This window comes from Carettochelys insculpta, chromosome 5 (genome assembly GCF_033958435.1).
Source record: "Carettochelys insculpta isolate YL-2023 chromosome 5, ASM3395843v1, whole genome shotgun sequence".
In the NCBI taxonomy this organism is placed as follows: domain Eukaryota; kingdom Metazoa; phylum Chordata; order Testudines; family Carettochelyidae; genus Carettochelys; species Carettochelys insculpta.
The window spans coordinates 56,164-78,718 of NC_134141.1; the positions used below are offsets into that span (position 1 = coordinate 56,164).

Sequence of the window (22,555 nt, forward strand, 5' to 3'; positions counted from 1 at the left end):
TGGGCAAAGCAGCTGTGAGTGACAGGGCTGCTGATGCATACCTACCCGTCGAGGCACAATCATAGAGACTGGCTCAATCAGGCTTTTGACTGGGATCAGTTTGTAGAACCGGAAGATCTCACAAGATGACACATCAAGGCCTCTCTTTGGCATGATTCCTGAGGGAAGAGTACAAGAAATAACAGGTGGGGGGCTGTAACGGTTGCCTTCCACCAGTCAACACTCCATATGGGCGTACTGACCCTCCCACAACATACATATCTCTGGGACCAGATACAGCCCTTTGCCTTTCCAAGTCACATTATGAAGAGCCAAGTGGCTTGTAATGGACAAAGAGCTGTGGAATCCTGGGGGAACCCATATCTCCCTCAGTGACATAGCATAAATAGTTGAGAACTGGATTTCTTCTGAAGCAAGTAGGCTTCTGGCACCTGGTGATGGACTGTCTTGGCTGCTGGTGACCCTCCGCATAGATATGGAGACGGGATAGGTTCCCCCTGACTGCCAGTGACCTCACTGCACAGACAAGCCTTCCTCACCATCTTTAGCCATCGTTACCACATGGTTATGCAACATATATTAATTGGTTACAATGCTTTAAATTCAGCCTGTAGATTGTGACAGACTAACCTGCTCTCTTTCTTTGATAATATGCTTACGGCTCTACTTTAATTGTGCGATTGTCCAAAAATTGCAGCCGAGTTGCCAACAGGGCAGGGAAATTGTAGAAAACTAATTAAAAAAGAGTTGGTGTTCTTTGAGATGTGTTGCTCGTATCCATGCTACATAGGTGTGTGTGCGCTCGCCACATGCGCCAATGCTGGAAGATTTTTCCCTCACCAGTACCTGTAGGGGAGCAATGTGCAAATGCTGCGCTATATAGCAGGCCTCTGGTCCCCTCCCTCCACAGTCCTTCTTGCCAGGAACTCAGAAAAGGGGAGGCGGGCAAGAGGTTGAGGACATGAGCAACACATCTCAAAGAACACCAATTACAGAATCAGGTAGCTGTCTTTTCTTCTTTGAGCGATTGCTCATGTCCATTCAAAATAAGTGCCTCCAAGCAGTGTCCACAGAGGTGGGAGGAGTTTCACTGACTGCATGTCAATTGCAAGTCAGCCCTCCTGAAGCTTGCTTCTTCTCTTGCCTGCTGCACAATGGTGTAATGGGATATAAAGATGTGGACAGATGACCACATTGCTACTCTGCAGATACCCTGAATGGGGATGTGAACAAAGATGGCCCTAGAAGAGACTTGAGCCCTAGCAGAGTGGGCAGCCGAACCCACGCTAACACATGACAAGTACAGATGCAATCAGTGATCCATCTGGAAATCCTCTGAGTAGATACCGGCAGGCCTTTAATTTGCTTGGCATATGCTACTAAGAGCTGAGGTGGTCTGCAGAAGTGTTTGGTCTGTTCCAGATACAAAGGCAAACATCCTACAACCATTGAGGGCGTGGAGAGGTCTGAGTCTTAGCACAGAACACTGGGAGAAAAATGTCCAGATTAACACAAAAAGCCAAAAGAACTTCCAGAAGGAAGGCAGGGTGTGGCCAAAGCTAAACCTTATCTTTGAAAAAGACCTTTTAAGGATGTTCAGACATAAAGGAATGGAACTCTGAGACCCGTCTGATTAAGACCCATCTGGACTAGATGACCTCCTGAGGTCCCTTCCAGCCCTAGGATTCTATGATTCTGTGATGTGATGGCCGCTAGAAAAGCAACCTTTGCCGAAAGTAGCAGAAGAGAGCAAGAAGCCAATGGCTTAAAGGGAAGTACTTAAAGTCTGGACAGCACAAGATCAGGGTCCTACTGGGGAACCATGGCTAAGGTCTGTGGAAAGATCTTCTCCAGGCCCATAAGAAATCTGGCCATGACCCCCTGGGAGAAGATGGCGTGGCCCTGCACTAGGGGATGAAACGTAGAGATGACATCTTAGTATACTCAAACACAGTTTAACGCCAAGCCCTTGTGCTCGAGCTACAAAAGACAGTCCACAATGGATGGAAGCAGGGCCTCAATTGAGTTTTAGCCCTCTCAAGGGGCCCTGATGGCAAACTGCTTCCATTTGGTGGAGAAAGCCAATGGAGTGGAAGGTTTCCTGTTTTCAAGAAATACCTGCTGGACCTCCAGGTTCATCAGTGGCGCAGCCACACCATGAGATGGAGTGGCCAAAGCACTGTATAAAGTAGACTCCCCTGGTCTTGTGACAGAGGGTCTGTGTGCAGAGGAAGATGTGAGACAGCTGCACTGTGAGGTTTATTAGAGTGCCGAACCAGTGTTGGCATGGCCACACCAGCACAACGACAATCACCCACATCTTGTCCCATTTGATGTGTTGCAAGACCTTGTTAATCAGAAAAATATATATATAAATATGATATACACATCTCCTAGAACTGGAAGAGACCTTGGGAAGTCATCTAGTCCAGTCCCCTGCCCTCTTGGCAGGGCCAAGCACCATCCCTGACATCTATTTGCCCCAATCCCTAAATGGTCTCCTCAAGGATTGGACTCACAACCCCAGTTTAACAGGGCAACGCTCAAACCACTGAGCTATCCCTCCCCCCTGGAGAAATGAGGGAACATGTAGAAGAGGTCTCACACCCAGGGAAGAAGAAACACATTCGTTAGGGAGCCCTGCTCCCTCCCCAACCTGGAACAGAACTGCCGACATTTCATGTTCTGCCTGGGGGCAAATAAGTCCATTGGGGGACATGCCGGAAAAGTCAAAAGGCCACCTCTGGGTGGTAAGCCAACTTGTGGTTAGAAGAGAATTCTCTGCTCAAGCGATCTGCCACAGCTTTGCTGGTACCCAGGAAGAACTGGGCCTACAAAGAGATGTCATGACTGGTACAGAAGTTCCAGAGCCCGACTGTCTCCTGGCACAGACACAGAGTGGACTCTTCTCAGCCTGCTGATGTACAACATGGTGGCTGAGTTGTCTGCGAAGACTCGGACCACCCTGCCTGATAGGCAAGACACGTACACTTCACACACCTTATGCACTGCCCCAAGTTCCTGCATATTTATATGCAATGTGACTTCCTCCATTGGCCACCCTCCCTGTGTCTGGAAAGTTCCAAGATGGATCCCCCTCAGCTTTGGTTGGAGATGTCAGATACCAGATCCACTAATGGTGGAGCCCTATGAAAAGCAATCCCTGCCATGGTGTTTACTGATAGGGTCCACCACCGTTAATCCTGGGTTTGTGACTGCGAGGGATTAAGCCTGGGGATGGTAGGGCATGGGGTTTGTGCCTGTAGGATGGAAATTTCTGCGGCAGGTTATGGTATTCTGCTAAAGATCCCCTATTTGAATCCTAGAGTCTGGAGTAGGCCTATAATCCTACAGAAACCCAGTTAGCATGAGTGGAAGGTTATCCTCACTTGACACCCTCCCCGCCCAAAACATCTTACTCATAAGTCCCACGGAAGCTCATCCCAACTTGGACAGGGCATTAAAATTTGGAGGGAGGGATAGCTGCCCCAGCAACCACATTCCAAGAAGAGGCCATGCAAGAGAGAACCAGGATATAGCACCGTCCCATTTGCTATCCCAGGCTGGTTCTCAAAACAAATATGTTATTGCTCTATGCTGTTACTGTCTCTTTTCCTTTAATCTTCTAGATAATGCACCCCTAGATATGCCCATGTGAAGGTACCATCATTACTCCTGTGGAAGCATCATTAATCCAATTAGACACATAGATGTCATTAAATGTCTGCTTTGTTTAAGTAACTTGTTAAGGAAAACCTCTTGTATTAGAGATAAGTTGTTCTATAAGCAGTGGGCAGGGATGCTATGTAACCTTTCTAGATTATTGGCTTATTGCACTCATTTAGTCTTGCTGCTAGGACCTATCCAGGCTTGGATAACACCCAAGCCATAGCTTCCCCTCAGCCCACCAATAATCTATGTAATCAGTTTTAACCCATTGCCTAGTAGAGCTCCACTGAGTCCTGATAGGCAAAGTGGCACTCCACCAGCATCGTGTGCAATAAAATCTCCTGCTTGTTGCATATATGGTGTCCAGACTTTGTTCCAACAAGGGCTATTTTGTGTTTGGCCCCTGGAACTTGTAAAAAATTGCCAGCTCACCTCCAATGAGGAAAGGTTGGACACCCCAATCTAGATGATGCTTGGTCCTGCCACAAATGCAGGGGACTGCTTACGGACCTCTTAAGGCTCCTTCCAGTTCTATGATTCTGTAATAGTCTATGACAACCTACCTGGATTTCAGTAAGAAATCCAATACAGTTTCACACAGGAAACTATTAGTTATATTGGCAAAGATGAGGATTAATATGAAAGTTGAAAGGTTGGTAAGGAACTGGGTAAAAAGGAGTCTACAGCACATCACGCTGAAAGGTGACCTGTCCAGCTGGAGAGATTGTACTGGGAGTATTCCACAATTACGGTCTGAGGGCTAATCTTATTTATATTTTCATTAATGGCCTAGGCGCACAAAGTGGGAGTGTGCTAATAAAATTAAAAGTTGTGAGACACTGCCAGTATGGAGGAAGACCAGAAAGGCTTATGGGCATTGGGAAACGCCAGTAGTGATAGGCCCCACAATCCCCCCGGGGGACTGAGAAGCAACTCTTGACTGCAGCATGAAGCTCAGATTAGTAGGGCTGGGCTGGGCTGGATCAAGCCACGAAGCTGGTAATGAATATGGCTGTAGTAAGGGAGGCTACAGCCACTCTCTATGCATTAGAGAAAGAAGGGGGGAATCAAAGTATGGTGAGATGAACTAGGTCCAGAGACCTCCCCCACCCCACCATTGGAGGTCTCAGGTTCCTGGTATACCCCATCATAGAGCGAAGCAGACAAGTCCTCCAAACAGCCTAGAATGCTCCAGGAAAAGCAGCCAACTCAGGGCTGGAAGGGCCATATAAAAAGGAGCAGCAGAGACAGTTAGTTGCTACTTGGACCTGGAAGAGAGAGCACTGGGATCCTGGCTGGCGGACAGAGCATCAAGACAGAAGACAGCTAATTTTGGGCAGGGGTGGGGGAGCAAGGAAGGATCTCCTTGCTGGCTTTTGGAACTGAGGCTGGAGGTGGGGGGGTGGCAAGGAGGGGATTGGAGGAGGGGCTTCAGTAAGACATCATCTCAAGGGTGGTAAACCTTGGAGATACAGCGCCATACCAAGGCTGGGAGAACATAAAGCCTGTATATCCTGGAAGGGCTTTGTTCTATTCCATCTACAGACAGTGTATGTGACTTGGCCAGTGGGTTTAATCACTGAAGGCCCACCAAACAAACCATTGCTGAAGGGGAACTCACAAAAGATGGAAGATGACTCTGTTACACATGGGGGAAAAAGATGATGGAGAAAAAAAAGTCATGGGGAGGCAAGGAGCAAGCATCCAAGAAAGGAAGTGGCAAGGTTGGGGAAGGAACAGACCTTGGCTGAGTGCTGTAGGGTCCCTGGATTGGATCCTGGATTACTGGATCCAGGTTCCCCTACTAGCCACTGACAGAGTGACATTACCTAGACAGCAGGTCCAGTGAGACTCTATACCCAGAGCACACAGCAAACTGGTCAGAGCACTAAGTCACTAAGAGGAAGGTGCACCTTTTGGAATGAGAGAGGGCCCTCAGAGTAAAAGAGGATACAACAGGTCAAGAAACCACAAAGACAGGCATCACACTTGGAATAAAGCCATTCCCTAGAACAGCTCGGAGAAGTGAGGCTACCAAGACAGGAACTCATTGTCACAGGAGGACACTGAGGCCCATAATTTAGCAAGATGGACTTAAATGGCCAATAAGCTTGAGTTTTAAGGGTAACACACATTCTGACAAATTCCCAAACTTCCTGCTTCAGGGCGGAAGCCTCCTCTGGCTACTGAAGACCATGAAGAGACTGATGTGTGGACAATCCCATCTGTGGAATTCAGGGGCATGACTGTACAATCTGGAGGGTGGAGTTAATTCTCCAACCACTTCCTTCCTCCTCCATTCATTTATTCATGGGGCCGTTGCACTTGAAGAAGTCTGTTTCAGTCAAGCAGTAAAATGATATGTAGGGCTTGGAGTGGTGTTATAACTCTTGGCTCCCTGGTGGACTAGTGGATAGTATTCAGCACTCTCGCTCTTTGTTGAAGGAAAAGATTCCGTTAGGGATTGTCAGATTATGAAAGTAAATGTATGGGGTGCACAGTTGGTGTTAGAGAGAAGGCTTTGGTTTCTTCAGCCATAGGCTCTTATTTCTGGCACAATGATTGCTAGGAAAAGATGAGATCCACCTAACAAAGAGAGGAAAGAGTATCTTCGCAGGCAGGTTTGCAGGAGGGCTTTAAACTAGGTTCACCGAGGGATGGTGATTAAGTCCTGAGGTAAGTGGGGAAGCAGGGTATCAAGAACGAACAACAAAGGAGGACCCCTGATTCGAATGGAGAAGGTAGACCAATCAGCTAATTGTAAGAGAGCAATATGATTGCTCTGAGCTCCAGTAGATACAGGGAGTAAAGCCATTTGAGATAGTCTTTGGGTTAGGCTTAGGGGCAGAATCAAAAGTCGTGATGTTGTGGTTGGTGTCTGCTATAGACCACAAGATCAAGTGGATGAGGTATATGAGGTTTTCTTCAGACAACTAAAAGAAGATTCTAGATCACAGGCCCTGGTTCTCATGGGGAACTTTAATCATTTACTGAGAGACTAATACATCAGCACCAGACAATCCAGGATGTTTTTGGAGAATGTTCGGGATAACTTCCTGGTACAAGTGCTGAAGGAACCAACCAAGGGCCATGTGCAGCTTGACCTGCTGCTCATAAACAGAGAGAAATTAGTAGGAGAAGTAGATGTGGGTGGCAACCTGGTCTACAATGATCACAATATGGCTGGTTTCAGGATCCTGACAAAAGGAAGAAAGGAGAGCAGCAAAATACACACCTTGGACTTCAGAAAATCAGACATTGACCACCTCAGAGAACTGATGAGCAGGATCCCTTGGAATGCTAACATGAAGGGGAAAGGAGTTCAGAAGAACTGGTAGTATTTTAAAGAAGCCTTATTGAAGGTACAGGAACAAGCCATCCCAATGTGCAATAAGAAAAGCAAATATGTTAGGAAACCAGCTTGTCTTACTAGGAAAATCCTTGGTGAACTTAAGCACAAAAAGGAAGCTTATAAGAAGTGGAAACTTGGAGAGATGACTAAGTAGGAGTATAAATATATTGCTCGAGAATGAAAAGGAGTAATCAGGAAGGCAAAAGCGCAATTGGAATTGCAGCTAGCAAGGATTTTGAAGGTTTAAAAGAAAGGTTTCTACAGGCATGTTAACTATAAGAGGGTGATCAGGGAGGATATGGAGACCTTACTGGACGAGGGAGGTAACTTAGTGACAGATGAGGGAAAAGCTCAATGCTTTTTTTTGCCTCTGTCTCCACAGACTAGGTCAGTTCCCAGAGTAGGGCACTAGGTAGTGCAGTATGGGAAGGAGGTGGGCAGCTCTCAGTGGGGAAAGAACAGATTAAGAACTATTTAGAAAAGCTAGACATACCCAAACGCATGGGTCTGGATTTAATGCACTCAAGGGTACTTACCAAGTTGGCAAATGTAACTGCAAAGCCTTTGGCCATTATCTTTGAAAACTTGTGGAGATTGCGAAAGGTCCCAGATGACTGAAAAAAGGCAAATATAGTGCCCATCTTTAAAAAAGGAAAGACAGACAATCCAGGGAACTGTGGACTGGTCAGCCTTACCTCAATCCCTGGAAAATCATGGAGGAGATCCTTAAGGAATCCAGGAATAGTCAGCATGGATTCATCAAGGGCAAGTCATGCCTGACTAATCTGATTAGCTACTATGATGAGATAACTGGCTCTGTGGACCCGGAGAAGTCAATGGATGTGATATACTTTGACTTTAGTAAAGCATTTGATAGTCTCCCACAATATTCTTGGCTGCAAATTAAAGAAGTATGGATTGGATAAATTGACTGGAAGGTGGACAGAAAGCTGTCCAAATTGTCAGGCCCAACAGTGATCAATGGGTCGATGTCTGGTTGGCAGTCAGTTTCAAGTGGAGTGCCCCAGGGATCAGTTCTAGGGCTTGTATTTTTCAAGATCTTTATTAATGACCTGGATGAGGAGATCACAGAATCATAGAATGCTAGGACTGGAAGGGACCTTGAGAGGTCATTGCACTCTCAGCAAATTTGCAGATGACTCTAAGGGGAGAGGTAAATATTTTGGAGGGTAGGGATACAGTCCAGAGTGACATAAACAAGTTGGAGGATTGGGCCAAAAGAAATCTGATGAGGTTCAACAAGGACAAGTGCAGATTTCTGCACTTGGGACGGAAGAATCCCAAGTATTGTTACAGGCTGGGGACTGACTGGCTAAGTAGCAGTGCAACAGAAAAGGATCTGGGGATTACAGTGGATGAGAAGATGGATATGAGTCAGTGTGCCCTTATAGCCAAAGCAGCTAATGGCATATTGAGGTGCATTAGTAGAGCATCCAGAGTGGGCCACGCCACCTGCATAGGGTCAGAGTGCAGCTCTAGGAAAAACATCAGTAAGCAGATAGGTTTGTTGATGTGGAATATAGAAGGAACCTTAGGAAGAAACCTGGGGTCAGGCTGAAGGTGACTCTGTCCTTGGAAAAAGACAGTGTAGGGAAGCTTGGTTGTAAGGGCAGCAAGTTCTTCAACCCTCCTGGCCAACCTAATGGTCACTAGAAATGAGACTTTCATAGACAGGTGAAGCCAAGAACACATCGACAGAGGTTTGAAAAGTGGTTCATGAGGCAATGAAGTACATGGTTATGGGTCCAAACAGGGACTGGGGAATGAACTGACAGGAAGGTGTTCTGGAGACCCATCAAAATATGTTTGGTAATGGGATGGGCAAGGACTGACAATCCATCCTCTGTCTGGTAGAACACAGTCAGTGCTGCAGCATGCACTCAGCCTGTGCTAAAGCTTAAGCCTGAATCATGTAGATGCAGTAGACAGTCCATGGGGACAGAAGGGGGTGCGGTATGAAGAGGCATGGGATGATAAGTGTCCATTCAGTGAGAAAACTGCCGCCATTTGTATAGGTAGGACTTGCATGTTGACTCCTGTCTACTATTGCTGAGAATCTTCTTTATCTTCTCAGAGGAGAAGGTTGTAGCATTTTGGAGCCGTGAAGGAGCCACACGTGAACGTGTAGCTTGTGGGGGTCAGGATGGAGAATGCAACTGAAATCCCAAGACTGAAGGTCGTGGCAAGGAGGAAGGAGACAAGCAGCCATTATTGACATCCGAAAGAGGCAAGGTACCAAGTCTGTCTGGGCCATGCCAGGGCTTTCAGGATGAGGTAGATCCAGTCTTGTCTGACTTTGATGAGCAGTTTGTGAATGAGGGGAACAGGAGGGAACACATAAAGGAGGGGCCTGTCCCACTTGATGGCAAAAGCATCCCTGTTGGAGTGTCTCCTGAGACCCGCCCCAGAGCAGTACTGCTTGCACTTCCTGTTGCGTTGGGTTGCAAACAGGTCTACATGAGGCTGGGCCCAGAGGCAAAACACTTGGTTGAGGACATCTGTGTTCAATTCCCATTCATGATGGTCGCAGAATGAGCAGCTGTGGGCATCTCCATCAAGTTCAGTACTCCAGGGAGATACATGGCAATAGGGGTAATCCAATGCCAAATGCACCATATCCACAGTTTTATGGCTTCTGCATTTAGAGATGAGGACTGGACGCCCCCTGGTGGTTAATGTAATACATGAAGGTTGTATTATCAGTAATGATGTTGACCAACCTGTGTACCAGGGACTGTTGGAAGTCCTTGCATGCATAACGATCTACCCAAATCTCCAAAACATTGATATGGAGCATCTGTTCATTGAACAACGATTTCCCCTGCATCATGCGGGAACCCAGTGGGCCCCCCAGCCCAGAAGAGAAGTGTCTGTAGCAAGAGTAACCGACAGTGGTGGTTGGTGAAAAGGCACACTGGCAAGAACATTGCCCGGGCACATCCATCACTGGAGTGAAGCAAGGATAGTAGGCATCCTTCAGTCTGCATAGACTATGGATTGCGCCCTTTAAAGTTTCAATTGAGGACTTCATTTACAGCGTCTATTGTGACTATGAAGACCCACACGAGAGTGACAGTCTTTGTTGCATCTCTTGCAGATGTAGTGGGTATCTGGCAAGTCCTTACTGTGCTTTCTGTGTGCTCGCTTCTCCTCTGCTAGCTGTCTGATCTTCATCTCGCCCTTCTGAAGGCCCTTGTGTAAACCCTGCCTCCACCTGCTGCGGTTGTCTGCTAGTTCTTCCCAGTTGTCCAGCTCGATGTCTACCTCTCTGAGGTCTCTCTTGCAGACATCTTTGTAGCGCAACTGGGGGCGTCCAGGAGGTCTTTTGCCAGAGGCTAGTTCACCATACAGGATGTCTTTTGGAATCCTTCCATCATTCATCCTGTGGACGTGGCCAAGCCAGTGGAGCCAACACTGCCTGAGGAGGGTGTACATGGTTGGGATTCCAGCTTGCTCGAGGACGGCGGTGTTGGTCACTCTGTCCTTCCATGATATTCCAAGGATGCGCCTGAGGCAGCGCAAGTGGAAGACGTTCAGCCTCTTTTCCTGGCGGGCATACAGGGTACAAGTCTCGCTGCCATAAAGGAGGGTGCTGAGGATGCAGGCTCTGTAGACTTGCATTTTGGTGTGAGTGTACAGCTTGTTGTTATTCCACACTCTCTTGCTGAGTCTGGACAGAGTTGTGGCCGCTTTTCCGATCCTCCTATTTAGCTCAGTGTCCAATGACAGGGTGTCAGTGATGGTAGACCCCAGGTAAACGAACTCGTGGACGACCTCTAATGTATAGTTGTCAATGCTGATTGATGGGGATTCAGCAACATGCTGACCGAGTACGTTTGTCTTCTTTAGGCTGACGGTAAGCCCAAAGTCCTTGCACGCTTTGGAGAACTGATCCAGCAGCTTTTGAAGCTGGTCTTCTGTGTGAGACACTACAGCAGCATCGTCTGCGAACAGCATGTCTCTGATGAGGACTTCTCGCACCTTAGACTTAGCTTTCAGCCTTGCAAGGTTAAACAGTTTCCCATCAGATCTTGTGTGCAGCAAGACGCCCTCTGTTGAAGATCCAAAGGCATGCTTCAGGAGGAGTGCGAAGAAGATCCCGAACAATGTCGGAGCAAGCACGCATCCTTGTTTGACGCCGCTCCTGATTCTGAAAGCATCCGATAATGCGCCGTCATGTTGGATGGTTCCTCTCATGTCTTCGTGGAACGACTGGATCATCTTGAGTAACCATGGAGGACAGCCTATCTTGTGGAGCAGTTTGAACAGACCATCCCTGCTGACCAAGTCAAAGGCCTTGGTCAGGTCGATGAAGGCTATGTAGAGTGGCTTTCTCTGCTCCCTGCACTTCTCCTGCAGTTGCCTTAGAGAGAAGACCATGTCAACGGTAGATTTCTCTGTGCGGAATCCACACTGCAATTTGGGGTACACCCTCTCAGCAGTCTTCTGGAGTCTGCCAAGGATGACGCGAGCGAACAGTTTACCAGTGATGCTTAGGAGGGAGAGTCCACGGTAGTTGTTGCAGTTGCTTCTGTCTCCTTTGTTCTTATACAACGTTACAATGTTAGCATCGCGCATATCCTGTGGAACCTCACCCTCTTTCCAGCACAGGCACAGTAGCTCATGTAGGGGTTCCAGGAGTGTGTCTGCGGCACATTTGATTACCTCTGGTGGTATACCATCCTGACCAGGGGCCTTTCCTGCTGCAATGCTGTCGATGGCTCTCTTCAGTTCATCCACAGTCGGTTCTTGATCCAGTTCGTCCATTACTGGTAGGAGCTCGACGGCATCGAGGGCTGCGTTAACCACAACGTTCTCGTGTGAGTACAGCTTGGAGTAGTGCTCAACCCAGCGCTCCATCTGTTTGGCTTTGTCAGCAATGACTTCACCAGATTTGGATTTCAGAGGTGCCATCGTGTTCTGGGTGGGTCCTAATGCCTTCTTCATACCCTCGTACATTCCTCTGAGATTACCAAAGTCAGCACAGGTCTGGATGCTGCTGCATAGGTGGAGCCAGTGGCTGTTGGCACAGAGCCTGGCTGTCTGCTGTACTTTTCTTCTGGACTCTCTAAGTGCTTGCTGGGTACTCTGGCTCGGTGAGCGTTAGTACTCCAGGAGTGCAGCGCGCTTCTTTTCAATGACTGGAATCATCTCATCGGAGTTAGCTTCGAACCAGTCGTTTGTGTTTCTAGCTCTTCTTCCAAACACCGACAAGGCTGTGTTGTAAACTGTATCCCTCAGATGTTGCCATTTGGATGTCGCATTGGCGCCCCCAGGGCTGCTGCGCAGATTTTCCTGGAGGGTCTCTCTGAACTTTTCAGCTTTCTCCGAGTTTGCCGTCTTTCTGGCGTCAATGCGGGGCCTTCCAGCAGGTTTAGAGCGGTACAGCTTCTTGGGTCTCAGCTTGAGCTTGGAGCAAACTAGGGAGTGATCTGTATCACAGTCAGCACTATGATAGCTGCGTGTCAGAAGGACGTTTTTGAGGTTATTACGCCTAGTGATGACCACATCTAGTTGATGCCAGTGCTTCAAGCGTGGGTGTCTCCACGACACTCTGTGCTGTGCTTCATTCGGAAGAATGTGTTTGTGATGCACAGATTGTGGTACATGCACAGTTCAAGGAGACGCTGTCCATTGTCATTCATTTTTCCCACACCGAAGTGTCCTAAGCAGGAAGACCATGAGGCCCAATCAGCTCCAACTCTTGCATTGAATTCACCCAAGATGTACAGTTGTTCACGAGCAGGTATTTGCACTACTGCAGCACTAAGCACGTCATAGAACTTGTCTTTTACTTCTGGTGTGGCGTACAGGGTTGGAGCATAGGCGCTGATCAGGTGAACAGGACCAGCGCAAGTTTGAAGCGTGATCCGAAGAAGTCTTTCTGATCCGCCCATCACTAAATCCACCATTTGTAGAAGGGTGTTTCTGACAGGAAAGCCAACACCATGCTCTCTGGGTTCTTCTTGGGCTTTACCCTGCCAGAAAAAGGTGTAGTCCTTTTCCTTTAGAGATCCTGAATCTGCAAGTCGCGTCTCTTGCAGTGCAGCGATATCAGCTCTGAGCCTCTTCAGTTCCTCGTTTATGACAGCGGTCTTTCGGGTGTCACTGATGGCCTGAAGATCTTCAGTCAAGCTGGTCAGCATGGTCCGCACATTCCAGCAAGCAAGCTTAAATTGTTGATGTTTCTCATTTCTTGTTGATTTTCTTATTGGTTTGCCTGGTGCCCAAATTTCAGTCACTTGTCAGGTTCAGGAACCTTAAGCCTCACGCACCAAGCGAGGCAGGTGAACTGTGGCGGGACAGTACCCTATTGGCTGGGGGCTGCCCAGCTTAAGGCGGGTGGTGACTGTCCAGTGAGATGCGAGGATCTCTCCCACCGTCGAAGGCAACCCCTGGCACTTGTTCTCTACGCCAATTGAGCAAGAGCTTATAACTGGTATCTGTTGCCTCTCGTGTTGATGCAACGCTGTTCAGCGATGCCGGAGTACCTCTCCGGGCGTGAGCCTGGGCACTTATTATGGAGACTCTGGGCTGCCCAGACACCAGTGTCCCCCTCTCGGCTTTACTGATATAGTCCAAAGGAGAGGATAACCTCCACGTCTGGTACCAGCTCATCTGCAGGAGTTGCCGGGACAGTGCCAGAAGTTGACACCGAACCGCCTTCGGACTCCACTCCGGATTTTCTGTCAGGGTTTACTCCCTTAGCCTTTCTCCTTCCCAGGATAACCCACAAGGCAGTGGGGTGTGGAGAATGTGGTTAAGGATCCCACTACTTCATACCTCTCTGTCACCACAAGTCACCATAGCTCCCTGTGGAGCAATGATCTCATATCCCCAGGACCCTCCTCCCCACCTTTCACTGCCCCTCCCCCCAGCTACCATCACCATAGGACCCTCCCCAACCCACTACCCCCATCTGCTCCCATGTCCGCCCTCCTCACTGAACTGGCCCCTCTCCCCCCAGCTGCTCTCAGTGCCCCCACGTCCACCTTCCCCCATCGCTCTCCAGGCTCTTCTCTTCGGAAGCAAGGATACGTGGTGGAATAGCCAGTCTTGGAGAGAGGGTCCTTGGGCAGGGTGTAGAATGAGACCAGCTATCACTGGAGACAGCACATGTGGAGTTTGGCCAGCTTGACCACATGGGTAGTAGCAGCTATGTGTCCCAATGGTGTGAGGCAAGCGTGCACTGTGGCCATGCATGATAAAGGCACTGCCTGAATTAAATTGCACAAGGTCTGAAACCACTGGATGGGCAGTGTGGCTGTGGCAGGGATGGTATTTATGTGCACTCCTATAAACTCTAGAGAATGTGTGGGTTGAAGTCTGAACTTGTCATAGTTTATGTGGAAACCAAGACTGAGCAAGAGTTGCATGATGATGCGCACATGTTGCACTTCGGTGAACGACAGGCCTTTGAGAAGGCAATCATCCAGAAGGGGAAAATGATGACCCCCCTGGCAATGCAAGTGGGTGGCTACCACTGCCAGAGTTTTGAAGAACACCCTGGGCACAATGGAGAGGCCAAATGGAAGGCCCCATACTGGTAATGGTGTGGTCCCACCATGAATCGGAGAAAGTGTGTGCCAGATGGATGGTGATATGAAAATAAACATCTTGCAGGTTGAGAGCTGAGAGCCAGTTGTTTTTTTCTAAAGCTGGGATAATGGTAGCAAGAGTCACCATCCTGAAGCGGCAATAGAGGACGTATTTGTTGAGTCTTGTTAGATCCAGGATTGGTCTCCATCTTCCATTTTAATTCTGAGTGAGAAAGTAGGGCTGGTTTACGGACTGTTTGGAACCATGTCCCAGACTCTAGACCACACCTTCAAAATCACTGTTTGTGTGGTTGTGGGTGTGACACCGAAGACTGCTGGTGTTTCTGTCTACCAGAGCACCATTATTGTGGTCTGTACCTTTAATGCGGCTCAAAGTGCAGCTGCTGCGAGAAGTGTTCTCGTGGCTGCTGGTAGAAAGGAAAGTGGGCCCACTTGACTGGAGGGGTATACGTGCCAATCGTATTCAGTGTGGTTCTGGAATCCTTCGTGGAGTGAAGGACATCATTGGTCTTTTTGGAAAAAAAAAAAATGTTGCCTACCAAAGGGGAGATCCTCCACTTTTTGTTGTAACTCACTGGGAACCCCCAAAGATTGAAGCCAAGACATACAGTGAATGACTACAGTGGATGCTGTAACCCAGGCTGCCGTTTCCATGATGTTCCTTGCAGATTGCATCGCCATACTGGTAGTACTGTGGCTCTCTCATATGAGGCCAACAAGGGCCTGGTGCTGGTGTTCTGGCAGTGCCGGGACCAGCTCCTGGAGCTTGGAGTAGTTTTGATAGTTGTAACCAGCCAACAGAGCTGTATAATTGGCCTCCCACAGGAGCGTACCAGATGAGTACACCTTACATCCCATTAGCCGTGTCTACACGTGCACGCTACTTCGAAGTAGCGGCACTAACTGCGAAATAGCGCCCATCACGGCTACACGTGTTGGGCGCTATTTCAATGTTAACATTGATGTTAGGCGGCGAGATGTCGAAGCCGCTAACCCCATGAGGGGATAGGAATAGCGCCCTACTTCGACGTTCAACGGTCACCTACTTCGACGCTCTGTGGTCACCGTGTGCAGCAGCCCTTAGCCCAGGGCTTCTGGCTGCTGCTGCTGCAGCTGGGGATCCATGCTGCATGCACAGGGTCTGCAACCAGTTGTCAGCTCTGTGTATCTTGTGTTGTTTAGTGCAACTGTGTCTGGGAGAGGCCCTTTAAGGGAGCGGCTTGCTGTTGAGTCCACCCTGTGACCATGTCTGCAGCTGTGCCTGGCACCCTTATTTCGATGTGTGCTACTGTGGCATGTAGACGTTCCCTCGCAGCGCCTATTTCGATGTGGTGCTGCGCAACGTCGATGTTGAACGTCGACGTTGCCGGCCCTGGAGGACGTGTAGACGTTATTCATCAAAATAGCCTATTTCGATGTCGCCACATCGAAACAGGCTACTTCGATGTAGGGTTCACGTGTAGACGTAGCCATTATGTCCTACTTTTTGCTGGCTTTGAAATGCAGCGTGGAGCAGAACGATTGCTTCTTTTTGCAGACCACATCTACCACCAGAGAGTTAGGGTGCAGGTGTGTGAATAAATACTATGCATCCTTAGAGGTCACAGAATACTTTTATCTGCCTATTTATCTGTGGGCAAAATGGAGTCTGGTGTTTGCCATATGACATTGATAGGGTTCGTGATGGCTTCATCCATTGGGAGCACCACTCTGAATGAGGAGGGGGATTGTAACATACAAAGGAGCCAATATTATTTAACAGATACCTCCTGCAAATCCATGTCCTAGGCCTGGGCCACTCTCTGAAAAGGGTCCTGAAAGGCTCTAGCATCATCCATTGGAGGGGGTGACATGGAAAGCACCATATTATTGCGTGACAAGGATGGGTGGAGTGGGAAGTCCTGTCCCCCTTTCATGAGAGAGTCCTTGGTACCACACCACTGAGACAGGTGGTATGGTGCCAAGTTCGATGGCCGTGGCAAAGGAGGACAGTCCCCCCAACACCTTAGATGGTGTTGACACGGTGTATGAATGGGGAGACCATGATTACCATTACAGTGCCTGATGGTGGTGGGAATAGTGGTGTGTGAACCACAGAGATGGTGGAGAAGGATACGCCATAGTACGTGGAATGTCTTACCATGAAGAGTGCATCAGTCTTGACTGCTAGGAGGAGACGACACTTGGGCAATCAGAACTGCCTCTCTTTGGGGTGAGGGGTCTAGCACCTGATGCCCGCGATCACCCAAATGGCTGAGACAGGCATGGAGAAGTCAGCAGTGCCGAGGGGGAGGAGGAGTGATGCCAAGAGTCTGACAGCGTCAGGCCCAGCACCAAAGTTGCTCTCCCCGACAAGTTAAGTGTTTCTTCTTTTAGACCCAGTGGAGTGCCCCAGTGTGGGAGGTTCCAATGGGACATTGGTGCAGTGCTGCTTTGGTGCTGTCACTGACTCCACACAAAAGTGGGGGGTGTCACAGCCTTGGTCTTCCTCAGTGCTGAGGTCTGAGGCTGATGCGGGCAGTGCGGTGACCTGGACCAGTGCCATTTGCGTGCTGAGTCTGATGCTGACGATGAGGTTGTAGTGACCGAGGATCATCCATGCCCTGCTATCTGTGTGTTCAGGGCTGGATGAGCCAACAGTGCTGACGGGGTTGTAGGTGCTGAAGGCTTGTGGCTCAGCTCTGAAAGTGCCCTCTTAGGCAGTGCTGAGGAGGATGGTGCCCGTGAAGCCACCATAGATTTGTCCGCTGGCACAGGCCATGACGATAGTGTCATAGGCCAGTAGCATGCCAGGAATGGATCTGGCGAGGGCAAGGTGCTCAGGCAGAGGGACGCTTAGGGTCTGTATCTTTGGGTTTTGGCACCAAGTCCTTGGCAGGCTGTTGCTCAGGGACTGCTGGCTAAAGAGACTTCCCATATAAGTGAGTTTTAAGTTTATTGGCTTGATCTTTTCAAGCCCTAGCAGTCACGCTGAAGCAGTGCACACAGAACTGAGTCTGATGACCCTCATCCAGGCACTTAATGCAGGAAGCATGGCCATAGGAGACCAGCATAGCTCCCCTGCAAGTCTCACACCTTGAACCCCAGGGAGCCTGGCATGACAGCGATGCAGCAATGAAACCTTAACTAACTACCTAACGCTATACATTTTTTTTTTTTAAAACAGTGAAGCAAACTGGGAAAAGTAACTTGGAGAAAGGGAAAATATAGAAAACAAAGAAACAACACTAACTCTAACTCTTGTTTTTGCAAAGAGGCCAAAGCTCCAACTGCAGCTGAGGGTGGTAGAGAAGGAACTCTGGAGCCTGCTCTACCTGCATGCCAGATAGCATGAGGTGGCACTACTGTGCATGTGCAACACAGGAAACCATGGCTATAGAAGAATCTCCAAGCACCAGCATGAGGACACATCAAACACCCACAGTGGAGCACCCATGGGGACACTTCATAGAATCATAGAATACTAGGACTGGAAGGGACCTGGAGAGGCCATTGAGTCCAGCCCCCTGCCCCCATGGCAGGACCAAGTACTGTCTAAACCATCCCTGATAGACATCTATCTAACCTGTTCTTAAATATCTCCAGCGATGGAGATTCCACAACCTCCCTTGGCAATTTATTGCACTGTTTGACCCCCCCTGACAGTTAGGAACTTTTTCCTAATGTCCATCCTAAACCTCCCTTGCTGCAGTTTAAGTCCATTGCCTCTTGTTCTATCCTCAGAGGCCCCTTCTCAAAGAAGAAGCTATTCTCAGTAGTGATGCATGGCAGAACAAGGCGCAATGGTCTGAGGTTACAGTGGGGAAGGTCTTGGTGAGATATGAGGAAAAACTATTTCACTAGGAGGGCAGTGAAGCATTACATAGAGAGGTGGTGCAATCTCTATCCCTAGAGGTTTTTACATCCTGGCTTGAAAACAGCCTGGCTAGGATGATTTTTGTTAGGGTTGGTTCTGCTCTTGGCAAGGGGGCAGGACTCAGTGACCCCCTGAGGTCCCTTCCAGCCACAAGATTCTAGGATTCTATACCTTCCTGCCTGGGCAGATGAGGAATAGTCACCGTCTAGCTCTCGGGAAGAAGAACCTAAATTCCAAGAATTAATGTGCTAATATTGAGCATGTGTTTATGCATGAAGTCTTTGCCTCAGTTCTGTCTGGCTCATCACCTCTAATAATTGTCTGAGGCACACACTACATAAACCAGCATTCTTCTGTTGCTGCCACCGACGAAGCAGTTGCCCTGCAATGCTGACTAGACACTTTAGAAAGCAATTCTTGGGGCAGACTAATGTGTAGTCTGTGATGATCTGCTGGCTTCCTCAAGTATTGATCAGCACAGCATGGAACAGGTGCCCTGCCTATTGCATCTAAAAGGCAATTCTAAGTAGCTGGCAGGACCAGAAGCCATAAACGTCTCTGTATAGACATGAGACATTTTCCTGTGGAGAATATTTGTAGACAATACAAACCCAGAGGTAGTTCTGTGATTTTACTAATAATAATTGCCTTGAAATATAATAATCACAGTGTGTAAGCATTGACCCTTGTTGCATAAGGATAATTTTATGAAATAAAAGTGCAATTCAAGATAAATACTGTAGTTGGAGTACAGCGACTGGACTTGCTTTCAGCTTCTATAGCCATTTGCAGGAGTAACTGAAAAAAACATACTCAGCCCTGCAGCAAGAAACTGTGTGGGGCAGGCTGATACCTGCTCAGCATCAGCAGCATGGCTCTGCCTTTTACAGGTGGAGCTGCATGTAGTCCTAACTTGACCTGCTGCTCACAAACAGGGAAGAAACTAGTAGAAGAAATAGAAGTGGGAGGGAACCTGGGCTGCAGCAACCATGAGATCATAGATTTCAGGATCCGGACAAAAGTAAGAAAGGTGAGCAGTAACATACAGACTCTTGATTTCAGAAGAGCAGACCTGGACCCCCTAAGAGACCGGATGAGCAGGATCCCTTGGGAAACGAAGATAAAGGGGAAAAGAGTTGAAGAGAACTGGAAGTATTTTAAAGAAGTCTTACTGAAGGCACAGGAACAAACAATCCCGCTGCGTAGTAAGAAATGCAAACATGCTGGGCAACCAGCTTGGCTTAACAGGGAAATCCTTAGTCAGCTTAAATTCAAAAAGGATGCATACAAGAAATGGAAATGTGGACAGTTGACTAAGGAGGAGTATAAACATACAGCTGGAGAATGCCGGGCAGTAATCAGGAAAGTGAAAGCACAATTGGAACTGCAGCTGGTGGGGGATGTGAAGAGTAACAAGAAGGCTTTCTACAGGCATGTGAACAAGAAACAGGTTGTCAGAGAAGGTGTGGGGCCATTACTGGATGAGGGAGGTAACCTAGTGACAGATGATGCAGGAACAGCTGAAGTACTCAATGATTTTTTTGCCTCAGTCTTCACGGACAAAGTTAACTTCCACATGACGGTCCTAGATGATGCAGTATGGAAAGGTGGAGGGCAGCCATCTGTGGGGAAGGAACAAGTTCTGAGCTATCTAGAAAAACTATATGTGCACAAGTCCATGGTCTGGATTTAATGCACCCCAGGGTACTGAGGGAATTGGCAGAGGTCATTGCCGAACCTTTGGCCATTATCCTTGAAGACTCTGGGAGATCGGTGGAGATACCAGCTGACTGGAAGAAGGCAAACGTAGTGCTCTTCTTTAAAAAAGGAAAGGAGGACAATCCAGGGAACTATAGACCCGTCAGCCTTACCTCAATCCCTGGGAAAATAATGGAGGGAATCCTCAAGGAATCCATTTTGGAGCACTAGGAAGAGGGGAGAGTGATCAAAAGTAGCCAACATGGATTCACCAGAGGCAAGTCCTGCCTGACCAATCTGATTAGCTTCTATTACGAGGTAACAAGCTCTGTGGACATGGGGAAGTGAGTGGATGTGATATACCTTGACTTCAGCAAGGCTTCTGATACAGTCTCCCACAACATTCTTGTCCATAAGTTAAGGAAATATGGATTGGATCCTTGGACTATAAGATGGATAGAAAGCTGGCTTGATGGTCAGGCCCAACGGGTAGTGGTCAATGGCTCAATATATGGATGGTGGTCTCTCTCAAGCGGAGTGCCGTAAGGCTCGGTTCTGGGGCCGGTGTTATTCAACATCTTTATTAATGACCTGGATGAGGGACTGGATTGCACCCTCAGCAAGTTTACGGATGACACAAAACTAAGGGGAGAGGTAGATTCGTTGGAGGGTAGAGAGAGAATCCAGAGGGACCTGGATAAATTGCAGGACTGGGACAAAAGAAATCTGATGTGGTTCAATAAGTAGAAGTGTAGAGTCCTGCACCTGGGGCAGAAAAATCCCAAACATTGTTACAGGCTGGGGACCGACTGGCTCAGCAGCAGTACGATGGAAAGGGACCTAGGGGTTATGATGGATGAAAGGCTAGATATGAGTAAACAGTGTGCCCTTGTAGCCAAGAAGGCTAACGGCATACTAGGGTGCATTAGGAGGAGCATTGCGAGCAGATCTAGAGAAGTAGTTATTCCTCTTTATTCAGAGCTGGCGAGGCCACATCTGGAATATTGTGTCCAGTTTCGGGCCCCCTAGTATAAAAAGGACGTGGATTTGCTGGAGCAGGTTCAGCGAAGGGTAACAAAAATGATTAAGGGTCTGGAGCACAAGACCTATGAGGATAGGCTGAGGGATTTAGGCTTGTTTAGTTTACAGAAGAGAAGACTTAGAGGTGATTTAATAGCACCCTTCAGCTTCCTGAAGGGGAGCTCTAAAAAGGAGGGTGAGAAACTGTTCTCAGTGGTGTCAGATGGCAGAACAAGGAGTAATGGTCAGAAGTTGAAGAGGGAAACGTTTAGGTTAGATATTAGGAAAAACTACTTCACCAGGTGGGTGGTGAAGCATTGGAATGCGTTGCCTAGAGAGGTGGTGGATTGTTCATCCCTGGAGGTTTTTAAGTCCCAGCTGGACAAGGTCCTGGCTAGGATGACTTAGTGGGGGTTGATCCTGCTTGAAGCAGGGGGCTGGACTAGATGACCTCCGAGGTCCCTTCCAGCCCTGTGATTCTTAGTCCTCCACTGACTGGAGCCTCCTCTATTCCTGAAGTACTGTTGAGTTTTATAGAAGCTTCTTTTGCATGTAATGTTAATAAAACCTCCTGTCTAACATGCATTTGATCTGTTTTGAAAGGTAGTCGCTCCTTTTCTTACACCCTGAGCTGACTTTGGAGTCATCCCCTGTGCCCTCTCAACATAACATTTAATGAATGAGATTTTGGTAACATTGGAATCAAAGTATTGACAAACAAATTTGACAGCATTTTTTGCTGAGATTACAAGTTAGGCTGATAAAGCTAATTGTGTTGATGCACTGAAAGTGGTGTGAGGCATTTGACTTCATACAAAATGATTTTCTGATTAAAAGCTAGCACTGTACAAAAATCAAAAAGACACATCTACTATATATTGAGGAAGCTTGTCTGTCTGTCTGTCTGTTCAAGAACTTTTCCAAAATGGTAAGAGCTAGGAACCACCAAAATTTGGTATATAGTTTCCTCTTACTATAACTTAAAGCAAGGGAAAGGTTTGACTGTGCCAGGAAAATGGGAGGTGACTGGAATGGGATTACTAGTTCTCATTAAACCATACAGAAAAGAGACAACCACCAAGCAGGAGAAAGGGAATGGCTGGTGTGTACTTCCCCACTCTGGGACTGCCCTATCTCAGAGCTTCTGACCCCATCATGAGCCCTTGGGGATGGGGCGGGAGTGAAGCTCCCCCTGCCCAATTCATATGGTAACATTGCTGGCTCTTTCCCTTCATCAAGGAGCAAGGGGAAAGTGCACAGCTTGCTGCATTCCTCACTGGCTGGGGAGCACAGGGGGCCGGCAAACCTGGATCTGCCCCAGCCAGCAGGATATGCACCTTGCCCCCATCTGTGGCCACTGGAGAACCAGCTACCATGGAC

At 48.2% G+C, this 22,555-nt stretch overlaps 1 protein-coding gene across 1 annotated transcript in view; it reads right to left on the reverse strand.

The window, feature by feature from the left end:
- The window catches only part of CORO2A (coronin 2A), a 67,231-nt gene that overhangs the window by 19,846 nt on the left and 24,830 nt on the right, over window positions 1-22,555 (reverse strand). The window contains exon 8 of the mRNA XM_074993988.1: window positions 46-158. Coding sequence (XP_074850089.1) covers window positions 46-158 — 113 coding nt within the window. The remainder of the gene's footprint in view (window positions 1-45; window positions 159-22,555) is intronic.